We start from the raw sequence: 22,181 nt of genomic DNA, 5'->3' as shown, positions 1-22,181 counted from the left end.
TGAAAATATTATCCTGAGAAAGGAATTTTTTGTTCCTATTTGTTAGCTGGCCGTTAGGTGGGGAGGAGAAATAACATTGCACCCATAGTGAGGGTATATTGTATAATGAGAAACTGAAATGTTGCACGGTAAGAATGATTCAAACCATATAGAGGAAGGGCGGGGGAAGATGATAGAACCGAGTATACAAAATGGAGCAGCTCGAAAGCTTTGGCGATCTTAATATTCATAGTTCGTCAAACGTGAATACTCTAGATTGCTTTTAGGGGTTTCTAAATGGTAATTGTGTTTTTTGTGGTTTATACATTCTTCAACCCTGGTGCGAAAGAGAACCTCTCCGTACTCCTTCAGTACGTCGGTACTCAATAAGAGCACAGCATTTGCTGTTGTTTTGATAAAACAGCTTTACTGGTAAAGCCCTGCTCACCTCGTCCATACCCATGTTGATTGTCTTTTACCATTGACGGAGGAAGCAGATTTTTTTAAACAGATCCCGCGACTAAACCAGCCGAACTATTTCAACAAAAACATTAGTACTGTTTAAGCACACTAACGTAAAGCAGGAAAGATAGGTAATGATAAACGAAGGTTTTCTGGCAGATTTCTTGTACATTCCTGAATTAAAATCTGAACTTGCGAATTAATGTATTTTTTCCGTTACATGAGCTTCGTTGTAACTTCGGTGTTTCTTTCTTCGAAAAGTGCGGAGGGAGAAACCCATTTCGGAGGTTTTTTAGGTTTATACTACGTCCCCGGGTAACACTATCTAGAGGAGCGGGCTTCACATCCTCGCACGGGCATCCGGATTTGGTTTCACGAGCCTTTTTTTCTTTTTTTAAACAGAAGTTGGGACGGTTCCAGTCAGACGATCAGACGAACAGGGCTAATCTTCATCGTCCTTGCACCTCGGTCCTGGCATTAAACGGTGTGCTATCTTTCTCGCTGCGGCCTTTTTTAGGTGCAGGTGAATAACGTTCAGTTCAGTTGTACTACCTTTTCAAGATTACGTGCATGCGTTTATGACATCTGTGTGGCTCGAAAATTGGAAGTTGACTCTAAAAGTGAAAAGTGTGTGGTCACCCACATGAAACCAGTTAAACTTCGGTTACACGATAAGTAGTAAAATCTAAAGGCCATAAATTCACTGAAGTACCTAGGAATTACAATTAAGAGCGACTTGAATTGAAACGAACACGTAGAAAATGATGTGGGGAAGGCGAACCAAAGACTGCGTTTTACTGGCAGGATACCTAGAAAATGCATGGGATGTACTAAAGAGACTGCCTACACTGCCCGTGTCCGTCCTCTTTTGGAGTACTGCAACATGGTGTAGAATTCTTACGAGGTAGGATTATCGGAGCACATCAAGAAAGTTCAAAGAAGGGCAGTTCTTTTTGTATTACCGAGAAATAGACGAGAGAGTGTCATGGACATGATACAGGATTTGGGATGGAAATCATTAAAACAAAGGCGTTTTTCATTGCGGCGGAATGCTCTCACGATATTTTAATCGGCAATTTTCTCCTCCGAATACGAAAATATTTTGTTGACCCGACCTACATAGGGGAATCGATCATCATAATAAAATAAGAGAAATCATAGCTCGCACGGTGTATATATAATTTCAACAACAGTATATTAACAGTCGAGATTAATCATTTTTGAAACCTTTAATTTCTTCCTCTTTGCCGGGTTTTTATTGCGCTATCCACAGAATTAAAGCGTCTGCTTCCGTGTGTGTACATAAACCTGAAATAACTCTAGGCACCTTTACCAGTACTGTCATAATTTTAATTCTGACGTACAGTTTATTACTGACGTAGAATTTTCGATTGCCCTGTAGCTGATGCTGCATGTGTGTCATTGTGAAACGAAGTTGCGGCTATTTCAATCTGCATGTAATAAAATACCTCTTATTTGCTGTTGCAGGTAAAATAAAATATTCGGAGCGTGTGTACGACGCGTGTATGGAAGCTTTCGACTGCTTACCGTTGGCGGCGCTTATGAATCAGCAGTTCCTCTGCGTCCATGGGGGGTTGTCGCCAGAGATACACAACCTGGACGACATACGGAAGGTGAGTACTCAGCGATACAGCAACTTACGTAATAGGACGTACAATCTCTACCAAACACGTGCAATGAAACAGAATTCATTTAAAAAATCTAGCGCACGGGATGCGAAGAAACAGTGGCAACAGCCTCAAACTGGAAGAAACAGGGAAGTAAGTACGGAGACCACAAGGAACTTGTGTTCCATCTTTTTTTCAGTTGTGTCGTCTTAAACATTTAAAAAAAGTTACTGTGACTATTATTCTAAGCGTAAAGGATCTTAATCAGAAGGAAAAAAGAAACCTCCCGTGTCCAGTATTCTTGCTGAGCGCAGCAAAAAAAATGTTCAAATGTGTGTGAAATCTTATGGGACTTACCTGCTAAGGTCATCAGTCCCTAAGCTTACATACTACTTAACCTAAATTATCCTAAGGACAAACACACAAACACCCATGCCCGAGGGAGGACTCGGACCTCCGACGGAGGAAGCCGAACGAACCGTGGCAAGGCTCCCGAGACCGCGCAGCGTTAAGTTTAAACAGTAGCTGGTAAATGGCAGTTACATTATTAGGACCCTTCCGCCGGAGGTTCGAGTCCTCCCTCGGATGTGTGTGTGTGTGTGTGTGTGTGTGTGTGTGTGTGTGTGTGTGTGTGTGTGTGTGTGTGTGTGTTGTTCTTAGCATAAGTTTAAGGTAGTTTAAGGTGTGTAAGTCCAGGGGCCGATTTTCTAAGCAGTTTGGTCCCTTATGAATTCACACATAATTGAATTTTTGTTTAAAACTAGTTAGGATATTCCTTGAAGATAACGATGGAATGAGAACAGGAATAGTCTGTGGCAAGCAACAGTGATGGGTGGGCGTGTTGGTGCCGCCGCCATAGTCTTCGACAGAACAGGTGCATCACTTAAAAGAACTTAGCATATGTTACAGTTTGCCGGTGCACACTAAAATTAATATGATATGTCATGCAATAAAGCCTGCACGCTGAACTGTCATCTGGCAATGTAGACAGGATGATTTCAGGTATATTTTAGTGCCAGAACAAGTATAGAAAAGCTAATTTCAAGATATTTTCGATAACTGTGTCCACTGCAACCAACGGGTTTCAGAAGATATGAAGTAGGACAGAAAAATTTCTTACAGTCAACAACAGAAATTGAAAGCTGTTAGATTTCGCAGCTTAAAGAGACCATAATTTCACATGATTCTATAAGTTCGAAGAGCTGTTGTGGAGTGCCTTAAAGTGTAGCCGTTGGTGAGGAGGGGTGTATTTCAGTGTAAACTAAAAGTGTACCCTGTATCATGTTGGGACAACAGTTCAGCTAAACGTTCATGTGCAACAGATGGGAAAATTTGAGGGGAACAGATCATTAATATTTTCAAAAGACAGAAAAGTTGGTCAAGATTCGCAACAAGTACACACATCCCTTATTGTCAGGAAACTATCGCTGTGGGTGTAAGAACCACCCACTTATCACAGAACAGAAGGTACGACGTCATAACACTGAGATGCGTGAGAAACGACCGCGTTGTGCATGACGTTTAAATTTATTACTTCTTCGCAACCCGTTCTGCAAACAGTACCTACATATGTCGCTGAATCTATCTACCCAGATATATCATTGTAGGATACATAGTTAAAGAGAGATGACGTCATGAACAGTGAGATGCGTGGAAAAATGCCGCATCACGTGTGAAGTTGGAACACATTTAGTGGTTTACTACGAAGACACTCCTATAATCCATTCAGCTGAAGGAAGTCCCTGACATCTGGCAGCACTTTTGAAAGCTGTTAACTGCGAAGCGCAAACGGCTGTAGGCGAGAACAATAGTCGTTTATAGACCTATGAAGAGATATTGCCATGGAGACGTGAAGCAGCTGCGCCCAGAATACAGAAGCAGTGGGGATCACCTCACGTAGCGTCTACCGCAGGAATACGAACTAGGTTTCGTTTCTCTTAGAAAATTGGCAGAATGAATACTCGGCCAGTGCGGAGTTTGTCAGCTGGTATCCCGTTGATTTCTCATTGGACGCAACTTATGACCATTATGACCATCAAAAGCTAACATAACCTCTGAATAGCATTGGCACATGGCACGCGTTGGTGAAACTTGTCTCTGAGGTGCCACTACGCTGTTGTAACACTGATGTGAGTGGAATGCGATATAAACTTTCTCAGCGACTGTTGCCTTTACTGGCTTGCTAACTGTTGCTCTCGGGCGGAGAAAGCGGAAACTTCTGCCACAAAACGAACGTTTTTGCGCGACTGTAGTTATCCGCTGCTAACTTCGATTAACGTTGGCATGTTGATCAGCATGGTTGTTAGACACGTATTTATGACTTTTTTTGCGTCTCTTCCCCGGTGACACCTTACAAAGTATGCTTGTAGTATGAAACTTTCTGGCAGATTAAAACTGTGTGCCGGACCGAGACTCGAACTCGGGACCTTTGCCTTTCGCGTTCAAGTGTTGTACCTACTGAGCTACCCAAGCACGACTCACGCCCCGTCCTCACAGTTTTACTCCTGCCAGTATCTCGTCTCCTAGCTTCCAAACTTTACAGAAGCTCTCCTGCGAACCTTGCAGAACTAGCAGTCCCCAGTTGGTAGAGCACTTGCCCGTGAAAGGCAAAGGTTCCCAGTTGGAGTCTTGGTCCGGCACACAATTTTTATCTGCCAGGAAGTTTCATATCAGCGCATACTCCGCTGCAGAGTGAAAATCTCAATCTATGCTTGCAGTATTTTTCTGTGAAATCATTTGAACGTTGTGGCAGTAAGTATAAATTTTTAATGCAAAAACTGATTTAACTTCTATTCGTACGTAGTACGTTATATAATAGATTTTAGATTTAATGTCTATTGCTAGCATCGAAAATGAGTGCTTCGTTGAATAAAATTCGTAATAATTCTGTACTTCTGCAGACTGACTTAGTCAGCTGTGTCAAGCTGTTCTTGTCTCGGAGCCGAATTCGAAAGTTCTGCGTGGGGATGGCCACCGACCAGCAAACGAAGTTACCATTCACGGAACAACGCTGTTACCTGTTGTGGATCAATACAGTTGGTGGTGCGGGCGGATCTCTCCGGCTGAGTTATCTTCGCCGCTCCCCAGTGGAGCCTTGCCGTCCTTCGATCCGGTGAGAAATGACCGTTCGGCCGCCGTAGGTTGCTGCCTGAAAGAAATGTCAATGGAGGAGAAAGCACCGGAGACCTGGGCGGCCCGGTCGGCCGAGTCCGGCACTCCATCTCCAACGGAGGCTTGTCTTGTCGGACGTCAGCGCTGCGAGTCCCCTCCCCCTCACGACGTGGCCCGGTCCACACTCGTTCAGCGGGCAACCTCGTGTGACTCACTTCGCCATTGCGATCCAAACGGCGTATCAGGTTTCGGGAATCTTTCTAGCGGAGTGTTCTGTATTGTTTTTTGTACAGTGGCTGTTGCTCGAGTTTCTGGAAAGGGCTTTAGTCGGCTGATTCGCCGGCGTATTAATAGCCGCGGCGGACGGCCATGCAACAGCTCTTTAAACACGTCATCGCACGATGCTCGTTTAGATGGCGGCTAGTGCTTATCGCCTCGCATGTCCCACGCTCGTAACTTCGGAGACCTGGCTGGCGGCAGCGGGCGGCGTTCTTTACCTGCTCTGCCGTGCTCCCTACATGTCGCATGTGGGCTGCCGTGAAACTGCTCTATTTGCTCTTCTGCGATGGTCCCAAAAGATACCGCTAGGAGGACGTGGTCATAGGAATGGGCACGTACCACTAGCTGGTGTTCCTAGAAAGTCGGGTTAATTGGACCATACAACGAATAAAACACAACATATGCAAGCAAAACATCTTCATGCACAGAGTGAGATTTTCACCCTGCAGCGGAGTGTGCGCTGATATGAAACTTCCTGGCGGATTAAAACTGTGTGCAGGACCGAGACTCGAGCTCGGGACCTTTGCCTTTCGCGGGCAAGTGCTCTACCAACTGAGCTACCCAAGCACGACTCACGCCCCGTCCTCACAGCTTTACTTCTGCTAGTACCTCGTCTCTTATCTTCCAAACTTTACAGAAGCTCTCCTGCGAACCTTGCAGAACAGGAGAGCTTCTGTAAAGTTTGGAAGGTAGGAGACAAGGTACTGGCAGAAGTAAAGCTGTGAGGACGAGGCGTGAGTCGTGCTTGGGTAGCTCAGTTGGTAGAGCACTTGCCCGCGAAAGGCAAAGGTCCCGAGCTTGAATCTCGGTCCGGCACACGGTTTTAATCTGCCAGGAAGTTTCATCTTTATCCACGTTCAGAGGATCTGTACCAGGTGTAACGGTATGAAATGAGCGTTTTTTTGTGAAAATGAAACACTAATTTTGAATTGAAAAGTAAAAACATTTTATTCAAAGTAATTTCTATACAATTTGGCCACCTTTCTGGCAATTTGTGGACACCACGCCAATAGAAATGTTCGTCTTTTGAAGCAAACCCATCAGACACCCAATTTTTCGACTTCTTCGTGGGAAGCGAAGTGTTCTTCAGCCAGTGCGTGTCCCATTGATGAAAACAAATGGTAGCCGGAAGGGGCGAAGTCTGGTGAATACGGCTGGTGGGGTAGCAGCTCCCAGCCAAGTGTTTTGATTGTACCCTGAACCAGTTTTCCTTTGTGTGCAGGTGCATTGTCGTGTAAAAAAGTTACTTTGCCAGATCTTCTGGCCCATTCTTGTCTTTTTTCTATCAGTGCATAGTTCAAATTGATCATTTGTTGTCTAGCGATTAGTATTAACAGTTTCATCGGGTTTTAGAAGCTCATGATACACCACATCTTTCTGATCCCATCAAACACAGAGCATTGTCTTCTTGCCGAATCGATCTGGTTTTGCAGTCAATGTTGATGGTTGTCCCGGATTAACCCATGATTTTTCCCGTTTAGGATACTTAAAATAAATCCATTTTTCATCGCCAGTAACAACTTCATGCAAGTTCGAATCCTGCCTCGGGCATGGATGTGTGAGATGTCCTTAGGTTAGTTAGGTTTAAGTAGTTCTAAGTCTAGGGGATTGATGACCTAAGATGTTAAGATCCATAGTGCTCAGAGCCATTTCTCTTAAGTTTTTCGCAACACTTCTGGGACAGTCTATATTCCACATTCAGATGACAGACTTGGGGTCCAGACCGACGCTGCCAGGAGTATTGCGAAACGATAAACCACAATCTCGATTGACAACGGCCTCGCCGTTTCGAATTCCAACACATGCAGGTGGCCGTTTCTCTTTCTTCTTTAAGCCTTATCTTTATGATGCTGTTTCTGAATGAGAAATGGTTTATTTTATTGTCTTTCATGCGCAAAATGTAGCTGTTATTACTCCTAACGGCTATGTAAGGCTGCGCTGAAATGTTGATCGGTTGGAGAAGCAAACCTGTAGTACACTTCGTGGTGATATGTCGTTTGTTGCTGTACCGCTTTGATTGTGCTGTAAATTTAATTACCCACAGTGTAGTCAAAGGCCAATCAGGTGTACTGCACAAAGGCTATCATTCTTGCGGTAACTTTTATGTTGCTGAAGATCTTTTTAGAAATTTGATACAAGGTTCGAGTTTTAGCGTTTTCCTAATTAGATGTTAAATGTCAGTCTATTGATTGAAAAACTATTTCTCTGATCTTTCCGGCGTCCTGTTAAAGATAAACGCTCCCACTGTTTAATTTATTGGCCCTAGGGTGTCATAATTCGGAGAAGCCCACAGAACCAAAAGAATTATATCGGAAGTGTCAAAGGTCGCGGAAACCTATGTCGGCAGTTTTGGTGATTGCAGGTCGTGTCACTGCTCTCCTCTGTATCTGACAGTAACTAGGCTCGCGTCGCAAATACAGATAATGTGTCCGATGTGAGTTGGGAAGGGTGGGGGGGGGGGGGGCGTGAGACGGCGCGTGTGTGTCGGCGGAGAAGCGTCGGCGCAAGCCAGGATGAGCCGCGGCGGGCGCCGATGAGCGGCGCTGCTCAGCTGCGATCAATACAGGTGGGCGACAGGCGAGCCGAGGTGGCGGTCGGCGCCGCGCCAGATAACGAGCTGCGCGCAGCCGCCACCTGTCGTGCCGGGCCGCGCTGCTCATCTCGCACTGCCTAGCAGACAGCCGCCCCTCTCCTGTCCATCAGCGGTCGCTACTATTACGTTCTGCGGCCTTCTGCTCTTCCTCAAAAGTCTCTTCGTGCTTATACGAGGGGCAGTAAGGAAGTAAAGCAGCACATTTTTTTCTCGGCTAGTTTCGGTTGAGAAAAATGCAGAATTTCTTCAGAGACACCGCGGTATATCTACACATCAGCCCCGATAGTTTCGTGAAGTTCCGATAGGTGACGGTGCTAAACGTGACAGATATGCGTTCCAAGCAGAGAACTGTCATTGGCGGGAAACGAGAGCATCGCAGTTATTCGTAAGCGCCTGCAGAATGTCTACGGAGACGTGGCAGTGCCTCAAAAGCACGTTGAGTCGGTTACGAAAACCTGTCCGACCTCTCGCGTGTCTGCAGGCCGTACACAACAAAGACTCCTGCAATGTTGGAACGGGCGGACACTCTCATTCGAGGTGATCGCCGGATTACAGACACACCTCGCTGAACAACTGGACGTTTCTGTCTCTAGTGTTGACACACTCGTTCACCGCTTGGGGTACTCATTGCATCCACTGGGTTGGCTCTGAGCACTTAACTTCTGAGCTCTTCAGTCCCCTAGAACTTAGAACTACTTAAACCTAACTAACCTAGTGTGCCGCGCGGGATTAGCCGAGCGGCCTAGACGTTGCAGTCATGGACTGTGCGGCTGATCCCGGCGAAAGTTGGAGCCCTCCCTCGGGCATGGATGTGTGTGTTTGTCCTTAGGATAATTTCATCTCACGTCTACATCCATACTCCGCAAGCCACCTGACGGTGGGTGGCAGAGGGTACCTGGAGTACCTCTATCGGTTCTCCCTTCTATTCCAGTCCCGCATTCTTCGTTTAGGTTAAGTAGTGTGTAAACTTGGGGACTGATGACCTTAGCAGTTAAGCCCTATAAGATTTCACACAGAGTTGAACTAACCTAGTGACATCACACACATCCATGCCCTAGGCAGTATTCGAACCTGCGACAGTAGTGGTCGCGCGGTTCCAGATTGCAGCGCGTACAACCGCTCGGTCACTCCAGCCGGCCATCCACTAGGTTTCTCGCCGCCTAGTAGAAGAGCATAAAGAGCAATGAAGGAACATTGCTTTGTGGAACTGCTGGCTCGTTCCGACGCTGATGGTGACAATTTTTTATCGAACATCTTCACAGACGATGAAACATAGTTCGAATCAGAAACGAAATGACAATCCCGTGAGTGACACCACAGCACCTCTCCTTTGAAGAAAAAGTTCAAAGCCGTACCTCAGCCCGTAAAGTCGTGGCGACTGTCTGCTGGCACTCTGGAGCGGTTATTCTATTTCATGCCCTTCCTCATGGTGCAACGATCAACTCTGATGTCCATTATGCTACCTCCAGGAAATTGAAGAAACGACTGCAGCGTGTTCGTCTCCACAAAAATACAAACGAACTTCTCCTCCTTCATGATAACCCAAGGCCTCACACAAGCCTGCACTCTCGAGAGGAGCTCACCTTCATTGGACTGTTCTTCCTCATACATCCTACACCAACTTCTGACTTCCAACTGTTTGGCCCAGTGAAGGAAGCAGTACGTGGATGACGGGGAGGTTATTCGTGCAGCAAGACGTGGGCTCCGTCATCGACCATTAGAGTGGTACCATGCTGGCAAATAGGCTCTTACAGCGAGGTGGCATCGCAGTTAACGAAGATTGTATTGAAAAATAAGGTTTTGTACACAAAAGAATGGAGAATAATGTGGTGTATTGGAATCCCGAGTAAAACCAACCTGCTTTCAGAAAAATAATTGGATATTGAAGCTTTTAGATTTTATTTGGTTGAATCTACTGTCTCAAAATTAAATTGGATAGGCACAAGCATCATGCGTCCTTCTACTCTCTTAGTAAATACGCGATACAGTAAATTAGTCAGTCCAAGGAGAGATCACGCTAATATACTGCAACAATGCCTTTAACCTTGATAATGGCTTCCATTTGGTGGCAGTGTGTCTACAACATATTTAAAGTATTCCATATCCAGATGAAGCCACTCATTGATGAGTAGATCCTGTAGAGCAACTAAATTGTTCATATCTGCCATGTTGTTTGATTTGGTGAGGGGGGGGGGGGGGCGCAGAGAGAGAGAGAGAGAGAGAGAGTGTGTGTGTGTGTGTTCCGGGCGCTCAGGAGTGAGGTTATTAGTACCCATGTTGGCGTAGAGCATCAGTGAGCGCACAGGTTTTGCCTACCGACGTGACCAGTCGATGATGAGTCCTCTAGAAATGTGGAAACCGGTTTTGTCTACCAACAATGATTGTGAGAATTGACTGACAATCTGTATCGTCTACCAATATGTGGTGACGTGTGTTGCCACGTTTCACATACTGTTCCAAATAGCATCAGATATTTTTTAAGAAATTAATGTCGGTGCGTTAGGGCCTGAATGTTTGTCAAACGACGAACATAAACTTGCAGGCCTGTGGACACGATGTTGTCATCTTGGAAGGCAGCAGTGTGTGCATCATACTCGTGATGAAAATGTAGAACAAACAGAAACATATGGTCACCAAGAACGCTGGTATAAACATTGGGGTTAACGTAATGGTAATGTGAACTAGTTGGCCCTCGTCATGGCACTAAAAACATACACAAACGCTCACAGAAACACCTTTTACCTGAACTACGGGTGATAGTCCACTGATAGTAAACATAGTTCACTGTCCACATGGCGGCTGTCTACGTGTTATACACCATCTACAACGTTCCAAAGCGACCAGTGTGGTCTTTTAAGGAACGAATAATACTTTGTCCGGTGAGCTTCGATATGTAAACAAAGCCACACACATACTGTGAGCGGTTCTAGGCGCTTCAGTCCGGAACCTCGCTGCCATTTGAACATACTGTGAGTGTTGCAAACTCATGGATCAAGTGTATACGAAACAGTTTTAGAATTGTTATAGTTACAAAGTGTGACTTTAAAATTTATAATCGTTTACACTTCACTTCTTTGATATATTGGTTCAAATGACTCTGAACACTGTGGGACTTAACTTCTGAGGTCATCAGTCCCCTAGAACTTAGAACTACTTAACCCTAACTAACCTAAGGACATCACACACATCCATGCGCGAGGCAGGATTCGAACCTGCGACCGTACCAGTCGCGCGGTTCCAGACTGTAGCGCCTAGAGCCGTTCGGTCACCCCGGCCGGCTTTTGGTATATTATTATGAAACTGATGCACTATAACGGAAATGTCATTGTCCGGAGTCTCTTACCTTTAATTCTGCAATGAACATTGATAGCCGCCTCCATAACCGAATGGGTTGCATCACTGCCTTCAGTGCAGAGGGACCTGGGTTCTATTTCTGGCAAGCCCTCAGATTTTTCTTTGAAATTAGGTAAGGAAGTTTGGAACAGGGGCAACTAAGTCTTGTGACGCCAAATGTAGAACTGTTTGAATAAGGGATTGGCGACACACTGAACACATTTTCCAAGATTATAGATCGCTCCTCGTACTATCTTGAATGTAGGCAGCAGTCGGCCAGTCAGAGCAGACCTATAGCATAATCCTTGAACGTTATTAACTTCATATCTGTTAGAATTATAGTGCATTTTGCATAACATTATAATAACGATGAGGAAAAATACACGTTTCGAGGAAGTAAAGCAATTCTGAATACATACTGAGGGCTCGCTGAAGTTACAGCAGTGGTTAAACATGCTTCTGTGAACGTGGAACCTAATTGAATTTTGAATACGGCAGGCATCGGTAATATTACCATATGGAACCACGAAAACTGAGTACCTTTCAAACTACTGAAGACGGCAGTGTCTGTTTATAGTTAATTAGTTTGATGTTCTAACTTTGCAATTGCGGTCGACTTCGGCACATTTGTTTTTTAACTATTGTAGCAAACATTGACGAATGTCTATCGCTTCCTGTAGAATTAAAGGAAACAAGGTTGTTACCTTATACGTTGTTAGACAAAACACAAAGAACGTGTCCATTTCGATTACCATCCGACCAGCTTCTGTTGTACTCCATAAGGCTTTAGGCTTTGATCAGGGAACACTTCGCGGATTATTTTTAAACTTATCGTGAATTCGCTTCTGGTGTTGTTACGACAGCTACTGCCCGGAAAAACGTTGTAGAGGAGTAGCTACAGGAGGAGAATTAACGTTATGTAATAATAATAATAATAATAATAATAATAATAATAATAATAATAATAATAATAATAATAATATGGTGGTGATGGTGATGTGGTAAAGTCTTTGAATATTGTTGGTTTTCTTCGGAAATAGCAACTTTTTGTCATTCTGAGACTTTTGACTACTGTTAACCATTTTTTTTGTGGTGTGGTGTACATTTGTTCTCACATGATGATGACGAAACGTAGAGCCGCCCAATAGGGCAGCCGTTTTATATGCTTTGTGTCTTTAAAGCGATATGCTCCAGACGACTCAAACTTCGTAGTAGACATTGTAAGAACTGATGATACATTCTGGACAAACCACGAGTCTCGTGAAACATAGCGGGTATGAAAGGACTGGCAACTATTTACCCCGTATAGAACAAATATCATTATTGTTGATTTGGTACTTCATTGTTTGTAACATTGGGCCCTTTATGTGAAATCTGTTAGTTTGAAAATATTGTAAATTACTTATTCGATCTGTTAGATCGCGCAACGGTAATTTTTTATTTAATGGTTAATTCATGCTCTTCCTAGTTCTTTGGTGGCGCTACGGAGGCAGGATTCGAAAAAGCTTATTTATTTGCAATTAGAAAGACGTATCAAGCTTGGACCGACTGAACTACACTGAACAATTTCAGGTTCTATAGATTGTGAACAGTTATAATGGTCTATCCAACCGATCTGTGAACGAAGGCAGCTGTCTAGAAAAGATGAGTCATAAAATGATTAACAAAACATCCGTATTGCGGTATGAAGTACTAAAAATGAGCACGTTCTGTCTCGCTCGCAGAGCCTAAAGACCTGCTTAATACATCGACGGTGTCATTATGGTTCTTGCAAGGGCATATATTGCATTTGTTATAAGTGTGGAAGGAAATACAGTTTGAAGTCACAGTGTCCTATCGCTTTGGTACCTGAGCGAAACTAAAATATAAAAAAGGTAGTGCAGACACAGAGTCATGCAACAGAAGCTGAACATTGGTGTAGTCGGTAGTGCTTATGACAGTTTGGTTATAATTTGACACTTCAGTGAACTGTGTTACTATTCAGTAGTGTGTCTATTGACATACGACATCGTACATACTTATTTTCTTTCATTCTGTTTATCATCTCCTTGCTTTGGTTTTATTCGAGGAACGACAAATAGTATAAGGAACGTTTGTTAAATTTTTTTCAATTTCTCACCAAGATAATTGGTGAAATGTCTACATGTACATGGCTACTCTGAAATTCACACTTAAGTGCCTGGTAGAGCGTTCATCGAACCATTTTCATACTACTACTCTACCATTTCACTCTCAAATGGTACGTGGGAAAAGGGAACACCTAAATCTTTCCGTTCGAGCTCTGATTTCTCTTACTTTATTATGATAATTTCTCCCTACGTAGGTGGGTGTCAACAAAATATTTTCGCATTCGGAAGAGAAAGTTGCTGAATGAAATTTCGTAAATAGATCTCGCCGCAAAGAATCGCCTTCCCCACAATATTATGTATGTGGTCTTTCCAATTTAAGTAGCTGGTCTCTGACACTTCAGAATTAGACGTAGGAGAGACACGGGCGGGAAAAGAAGCCACTTGGTTTTAAACTCATATATAAGGGATAAAAACAGTTTTAACAAAGAACTAAATATATTTTATTGTAAAAAATGATTAGAATTGCATTATAAACACCTTTTACAAATCTAAGTCAAACAGTGTTCCTCAACAGCTATACAGAGTTCGTGGGCCTAGGGGGAACCCATTTGGCAGTAAATCCACTGCTCTTATGGCCTTGAATTTTAATTTTTTTTTTCTTCGCAGTACATGCAATCTCTGTCTTCATCCTTGACGCCAAAAAGAACTGTTCTAGGATCAGGTTTCATGCTCTTCGAACTCTCTTTTGCTGCTTTCTTTTCAACTGCTTTCCGTTTTCCATCTTTTTATTTTTTTTCCTTGTTCTTTATTTTCCTCTTCTAGAATCCTCTTACGAGGACTTACCGCCGCAGAGCCCTTCTTTCGATAGATGCTTTTACGGTTTACCCCTACACAAAGTGGCCAGAAGCCACCGCCGAGGTACCTACCTATCTCGCATTAGACATTACGCAAGAGCTGTGTACTTAATATTAGCATGAACGAATTTCCAATAACTGAAGTAGGGTTATGGAGTCAAGATATGACACTTTTAAGCCCTCTCCACAATAAATACACAAACTGACTACTTAGTTTACACCACGGTTATTAAAATGCGCCGGCCGTTGTGACGTAGCGGTTCTAGGCGCTTCAGTCTGGAACCATACGACCACAGGTTCGAATCCTGCCTCGGGCATGGATATGTGTGATGTCCTTAGGTTAGTTATGTTTAAGTAGTTCAGAGTCCTAGGGGACTGATGACCTCAGATGTCAAGTCCCATAGTGCTCAGAGCCATTTGAACCATTTTTGAACTAAAATGCACAAACGTTATTGTAACTTTTGAGAAGCGGCTCAGCAGACTGGCTAGACTTCATGACTGGCCCTTCCCAGGAGAATAAGTTGGTCATTTTCCACACCATGCCTGCACCTTGTAGCCCCCAGGATCTCAATAGCTACTTTACCCTCCTTGGCTACTTTGAACGGCACTCAACTGCAGTGTGATAGCAGTCAACAGGTAGTAATAATTTGTAGTGCCGAAGTTAACGTTGGTGCATTTACAACTTGTCGTTATTTAGAGCTGTGAAAAATTTAAATTTCTTCGTTAACATTAGTAATAAATTTGACTCAAATGAAACTGGTTTCGATGACGTTGAATCACTGTCACTGGTAGCTGCGTGGTGTCTGATTACTTTTTTTTTTTTTTTTAAATTACCACTCTCGAATCTAGCTCACTTTAAATCACTTCCATAAATTCGTCTCTCTTTGCACGAGAATTAAAATCTGTGTCAAAAGCTGACACCAGACTCCAATCTAGCCACGCAACGAAGGCTATAAACTGTTCATACAGGCAACCTGACAATGGCGTGAAGAATTACGTGTGGTTTTGATTGCGATGGCTGACATCACAGCTTTCACTAGCTGGAAAATTGTTGCTTAAAGTGACCATGAAGAAATTTTTAATTAAAGTAATGCAGACTCAGTTCTTATGAAATGTTAAATTCCTTTTGATCAAACACACGAAAACAGTAAAACCTCATACAACTGCTAATCTTTCCACAGCCTGGAAATGTTCAGATTTAAAAATCCTACTAATGTTTCATTAATAAGTTACTGTTCGTATTACACAAAGGCTACGGTAGAGAGTTTTAACTTTTTTCGCCCATAAAGATAAAATTCTAATGCTCCTCTCGCCACGTGGATTTTGGATACAGGTGGAACACACACAACCGCGAATACTGAAAAAATTGAGACAGTAACTCCGTGTAGTGTATTAGTACTTCCGTAAATTAAACGAGAAAGTTTATATCCATAAAAAGGAAACGGATTACTAACATCGTCTCATTGGCCAGAGGTAATTTTTTAGAATTCAGTTACTGGATGCTCACGCTCGCCTGCGATACTACAAGCAGCGGCTACGCAACCGTAGCTTCCATCAGGAAGCGCTCAGACAGACCGCGCCCGTCCTTTAGACTGACGCCTCTGTCTACAATGGTGTAGCTTTTAACACTGGGAGCGGATTGCGATGGTAACACTCGATTTCTTGACACTATTGCATCTGATAGCTGGTTCAAAAAGCATCCTCGTGTCACACTGAATCTTAGTTATCTTTCCCGAGTGGGATTCTGTGCCCATACTAAGTTATTCTATATTCGATAAACGTTTCAAGAATATATACACCGCCCGTCCAAAAAGTTCACAGACTGATTCTATTCATGACGCAAACTACGGTGCCAGCTTGAACTAACAGATGTGAACAACAATGAACAACCTGTCAGTCGTGAGTAGGCGTGCGGCATTAGCGTGCAATGTTGTTTTGTCACAAATCGCAATGGAGCAACTTCTTTAGAAGTATTCAACTTACTCTACGAAGGGAGAAGTGTGTGCAAAGTTTGTGACGCGAACCTTGACTCCCGACCAATAACAACTACACATGGACGCCTGTCGCGACTTTAAATGCAAAATACAGGAATTCTTTCCTGAAAAAAAAAAAAATCGCCGCGATTGGCGAGAATACGTGTCATCATATGATCCTACCATACAACGTCACAGTATATAAATTCACGGTGACCTGACCGACATGCAGGTCAATGTGTCGCTCGGCTTGAACACTATCCCGAAGGAGGACTTTTCTGACAGTTTGACATAGTTGTAGGAACGTTTTGTGCGTCGTACTCAGAATTTGGCGGTAGACTAGAACACCTGCAGCATTAAACCCAGTATCTTTTTCCAGGTTTTTGTTAATCTAATGTCCAATCTTTTTGGACTGACTGGCGGTTGCCGTAGAGATCTGGAGTCTCTAATTAATTACGTCTACAAATTTTAGTAGAGCTATTCTTAGCCACTATTTTCCGAACTTGCCGCTTTTCTATCGAGCATATTACTCTTATTATCCAGGAAATTGGTACGGCTTCATTGATTCGTAAGGGAACATGAGGTTGGAATATCTGTTTTTTATTTTACCTTAAGGCGTAGTTAACTACGACACTTTTGCTTATTTTGCAAAATTTACGTTGTCATGAAAAATTCAGAAAACTAATAAGTATCGGAACAAAGACTTACAGTGATGATTTTTATGGTATAATAAATCTTATGACTAAACTTTAAGTTTGTAATTTAAATATCCTGCGCCTCTACAAATTAAGAAAACTGTTATGCTAATCACTGCCGTTCTCAGGATTTCGTAATTTTATTTGCCTCGGCATACTTCAAGCGACAATCTGTATTGAATTAACTAATATGACTTTTAGAACATGTTTTTCAGCAGTCTCTAGCTGTATGCGCAATTCTTCCCAACACAGCCTTAGGTACCTGAAGCGCTGATAGCGCCCATGCAAGAATCGTCAAAAAATTTCTTAGTTTAAGGCAAAAATGTATAATCATTAGAAATGAAAGTTTTATCCGAGAATCATTTATTTCTTTGTTTTCGGTTGTTAGTCATAGCCCTCATGACGACGTCGTTTCTGGACGAAATACGTAGACCATTGAATAGGTCGCACCATTCGTTAACAACATGTCTGGCTATTATGATATTGTGGCGAACCTTACACACAGCCGTCACCGGACACAACAGAAGGTATCGTTCATCTGAATAACTTGATGATTAAAGTCCATCTTTGCGAGCGGGTTAGTGCGCAACCGTTTGTGACAAAACAAATGTGTGTGTAATCTTACGGTACTTAACTGCTAAGGTCATCAGTCCCTAAGCTTTCACACTACTTAACCTAAATTATCCTAAAGACAAACACACACACACACACACACACACACACACACACACACACAGACGCCCGAGGGAGGACTCGAACTGCCGCCGGGACCAGCCTCACAGTCCATGACTGCAGCGCCTGAGACAGCTCGGCTAATTTCACGCGGCGCAGCCGTTTGGCTACTGGCAGCTGACTTATGGAACACGGATATTCAGGCCACCCACGCAGTTACTACAAAATACAAAACATTTGTTATTTGCATGCACTTACCTTGCTCTAAGAAGCAGCGGTAAAGGATAAGAAACATACTACATTTTAGCAGCGGCTAGATTTGCAGTTTCATTCGTAAGTATGTCTCTATGATTTTTATCACAGCCAAAGTCGTTTAACATCTTCATCCACAGTGCTAAAGAGCTGTTGGTGATCGAGGACGTAATTCTTCAGGCAACGCTGCAAATAGCCTTCATATTTTCCATACGAAGCTTTCAGTTGGCATTAATATTCAGTTCAAAATACGCAGAAGAGGCTGAAAACTGCAGTTCAGTGTTATAAAAGTTCGCCTCGCTGTAAGTTCTATTTTATATCTCTTTCTCTCTCTCTATGGAGCAAATAAATCTGACAGGACTCTTGTAATCCCTGGAAGACCGTACACACTTGGTGGGTTTTACGACCTATAAAGCTATGAGGATTACGATGCAGCAATGGAACACAGCGTCGGATAGAGGTCTCACGTTTGATTTATCAGGCTATGGCCACTTCGGCTCCTTTTATTGCATTTTGGACACGGTGAACTATATCTGTTGCAACAGAAGACGAGAGAGAATTCCTTCATTCTTTGCGACCAGGGATGTTTAATATTGGCTACACTTTGGTGGGGCGTGGCATATGCTCACTAATTTTAGTACTCCCACTCCCACTGCCCCTTAACGTAGGAGTCCAAGTTGGGGGGGGGAATTAAACTGTAATAAGGCCCATAAAATTTTGTTGTTAAATAAGCAATAAGTGCTTCCATTTTTTTGTCAGGCTGAGTGAAGCGAACTATTTCTCAGCATTTACTCATTAAAATTGGAAACTTTGGGGCTCATAATGAACTGCATCTTAGGATATTATGAAGTTTAGGAAGCTTCCGGCTAATTGTTCACCTATAATACATGTAGACAGCGTTATCACAATATTAGCCATCTGTTGTTAAGAGTATCGTAGATGAATTGTGAACGAACTTGTAGGTTGGAGGGAAATGTAGGAACTAGGCAGTCGGCTTCATAGCAGATGCAGAAACTGGAAATTAGTCGTTCTGCACTGAGAGCGTAGTTTTGTTTCCAAACAGATGCTTTGATAAAGTGGTCCATTAGTGATGATGGAACTTTGCGTAGCAGGTATAAGCATGTAGTAATGAAACAACTGTCTTATTTTTCCGTGTCAATTTACTCACATTTTCGAATTTCACATTACAAAAACGTGCGAACTTCCTATGAGTGAAGATCGCCTGAATTGGTGATATGTAAGCCTAAATATGTGACACCGTTTCTTCCCATGTGCACATGAAGTAAAACGCCGATGTTCCATGAGGTTCCATTTAACAGCGCAGCTTTATTTTGAAATAATGTTCCTTAGAAGCCGTTGATGGCTATGACTGATTTTACCACGCAATGTGGATTGTTTCTGCCTTTCTAAAGCTTGATATTGGTAGCGCACCTGTGTCGCATCCATCGCATTGCGCCACAGCACGGTTTGATCTGTATCTAGTAAAATAATCTAACCACTACCGACTTGCAGGAATGCTCAGTCACTGTTCCGTTTTAGCCTAATCAGAATCCTCCTTAGTATATAGAAGCAGATGGTCGAGGTCTCGTTTTCGTACCACAGTTTTCAAAAATAAGAATGCATTTTTTTACGACAATGGTATCTGGTGTGAAAGAACTGCATGTGTGACGTATGCGACTTGATTGTTTCTCATTATCCTGTTAAACCCAACGTACCTGCATATATATCCCACAACAGCAAAAGTACAATAGACATTGCGTTCATAAGGGGACCAATGAGGGGTAATATATCACCTCTCTGGACTGCAGACCACACACCACTGCGGTAACATATCCCTCTGGAAATAAATATCCAAGGAGCCTGGCGAAAAACGCAAGGAAAGGAGGAAGGAGCACTCTAGAGAACAATAGACGTCGGGAAAGTGGAAGCAGAATCCGATCATATAAAACAGAAACGATAGGAGAACTCTTAAGTCAAGCCGCCAATCCCAGATACAAAAGAAGAGAGAAAAAATGGTTCGACACAGTGTTTTGCAGTCTAAGAAAAGATGTAGTAGGAAGCCTACATCAACTAAAACAGTGCGCAGAGAACCCTATACTCCTCAGGAATTACGCCGAAAAACGAAGCATCTATAAGAAAACTCTAAAGGAAAAGAAGAGATCATTCTGGGAAAAAGATGGAAAGAAACTATTGGAGGTAGCTTCAGAAGACCCATAAATTGTGCTACGCCCCAGAACACGAGCGAAAACACATTACATAGACATGAAAATACGGGAGACGCACTTCGACAACGTACTGAATAAGAAAGGACTAAGAGGGAGACCGGAGGGCAGAGAGGATAGAATGCCGTAAACAACTGTGGATTGGATCCCATTGACCACGGAAGAGATCAAATATGCCATTAACAGCACAAAGAGTAAAAAAGCTGCAGGCCCTGACAGACTTTATAGCAAATATCTGTTAGACACTGCTCAAATACTAACGCCAATGTAGACAAAACTCTACAATAAGTGTATAGAAACAGCCTCCATTCCGGAGCAGTGGAGACAGTTAACAGTAAAAGTGCTTTATAAAGGAGGAGGAGACCCCAAGGACCCTAGCAAATACAGAGGCATAGCCCTTGAAAACTTACCTTTCAAAGTGTTCACAAAAAAATAACAGAAAGAATAAAGCAAATAATCGACGAACACCTCCCCGATAGCCAAATGGGATTCAGAAAGGGAAGATCAACTCTGACAGCAATAGAACTCCTGCTAAAGAGCGTATGGTAAGCCCTTGAAGACAGAGAAAAGTTCTATGTAGTCTTCATAGACCTTATAAACAGAAAATTAATGACAAAAAACTAGAGGCCCGCATCTCGTGGTCGTGCGGTAGCGTTCTCGCTTCCCGTGCCCGGGTTCCCGGGTTCGATTCCCGGCGGGGTCAGGGATTTTCTCTGCCTCGTGATGGCTGGGTGTTGTGTGTTGTCCTTAGGTTAGTTAAGTTTAAGTAGTTCTAAGTTCTAGGGGACTGATGACCATAGATGTTAAGTCCCATAGCGTTCAGAGCCATTTGAACCATTTCAAAAACGAGAGGAAACCCTGGGAAAAAACATCATCTGGACACGAATTATAAGCGCAATACTGCAATGGAACGAAGTAAGAATATTAGGCAATCTGTCCCTATCGGAGCCGATACTCCAATCAAACGGAGCACTACAAGGAGACCCACTGAGTCCTCTGTTTTTTATCCTCGCAGCGGAAGAAATTGTAAGAATACCCCAAAGGGAGGGTGTAGTCTCATATGCATATGCAGACGATATTGTAATAGGTGCAAAGAATATAGCAAAGTTACAAGAAGCGATAAACGATATGGAATATTGGTGTGTCGAACACGGATTCGAAATAAATGTGGCGAAAACAGAAATGATGGTACTCAGAAATGGAGGAAGAACACCTGCATCAGCTGAGATCTTCATACGACAGTAAAAACTGAAGATTGTACCGGACTAAAAGTACCTAGGAGTTGCAATACAAACAACTGCAATATGTTTCACAAAACATTTAACAGAGAAAGCAATGCAAGCAATAATAGCAATACATGAAGTTGAATGTATCAGATCCCTTAGCCTAGAGACAGCAATGGCACTATTCAGAGCCAAAATCTCTGATATTTGGACGGACGTATTGGACGTATTTTCCCACTTCAGACCAGGATCTATCTGTCAAATTCTTCCTGCAGCAACGTGGGACGTTTTCCCGTATCCATCCTGAATTCAGTGTTGAAAACCTGCTCGATCATTTTCAAAAAATAGAGATACGTTTGAGAAGCAAAGCAGTTCAGATCACTTGGCAACGCCGACGCCAAGCTGCTGGCAACTGGTTATCTACACATAGCTAACGACTTATTGGTGAGTCACTGCACAGTCGTTCCGTCTGAAGAGTCCTATGCAGCTACGCAGAAAATGATTCGCAAGTGACCACGTACTTACCAACTCGTGTCGTCAAAGAGATTCATTTCATTTGCCGCGCGTGCGAAGAACATACACGACACACAGATTTCATTGGTCGCCAGACGCCCAGCTTTAGATTCATGCATTATGTTCGGCTTCGTTTGTCAGTTCAATTTCCCAGAGGTGACTGAATTAAGATGTGTCCCAAAAATCTGTGCTCATCATCACCAGGGGGATGTCACTGTGACCTCCTTAGCTCTTACACGTAGTATTCAGTCATTTATTTTATATTTTATGTAGGTGATTCATACTGAGACATGCGTGAGGTTGTCTCTTTGGTGAAACTAGGA

At 43.1% G+C, this 22,181-nt stretch overlaps 1 protein-coding gene across 3 annotated transcripts in view; it reads left to right on the top strand.

Moving 5' to 3' along the window:
* The window catches only part of LOC126336689 (serine/threonine-protein phosphatase 2B catalytic subunit 2-like), a 778,905-nt gene that overhangs the window by 654,703 nt on the left and 102,021 nt on the right, over positions 1–22,181 (top strand). For all 3 annotated transcript variants that reach the window (XM_050000640.1, XM_050000639.1, XM_050000637.1), the window contains exon 5: positions 1,930–2,075. In XM_050000640.1, the coding sequence (XP_049856597.1) occupies positions 1,930–2,075 (146 nt within the window). The remainder of the gene's footprint in view (positions 1–1,929; positions 2,076–22,181) is intronic.

This window comes from Schistocerca gregaria, chromosome 2 (assembly GCF_023897955.1).
Source record: "Schistocerca gregaria isolate iqSchGreg1 chromosome 2, iqSchGreg1.2, whole genome shotgun sequence".
Classification (NCBI taxonomy): domain Eukaryota; kingdom Metazoa; phylum Arthropoda; class Insecta; order Orthoptera; family Acrididae; genus Schistocerca; species Schistocerca gregaria.
The sequence above is the reverse complement of the archived record's forward strand: the minus strand, read 5'-3'. Positions and strand labels throughout refer to the sequence as shown.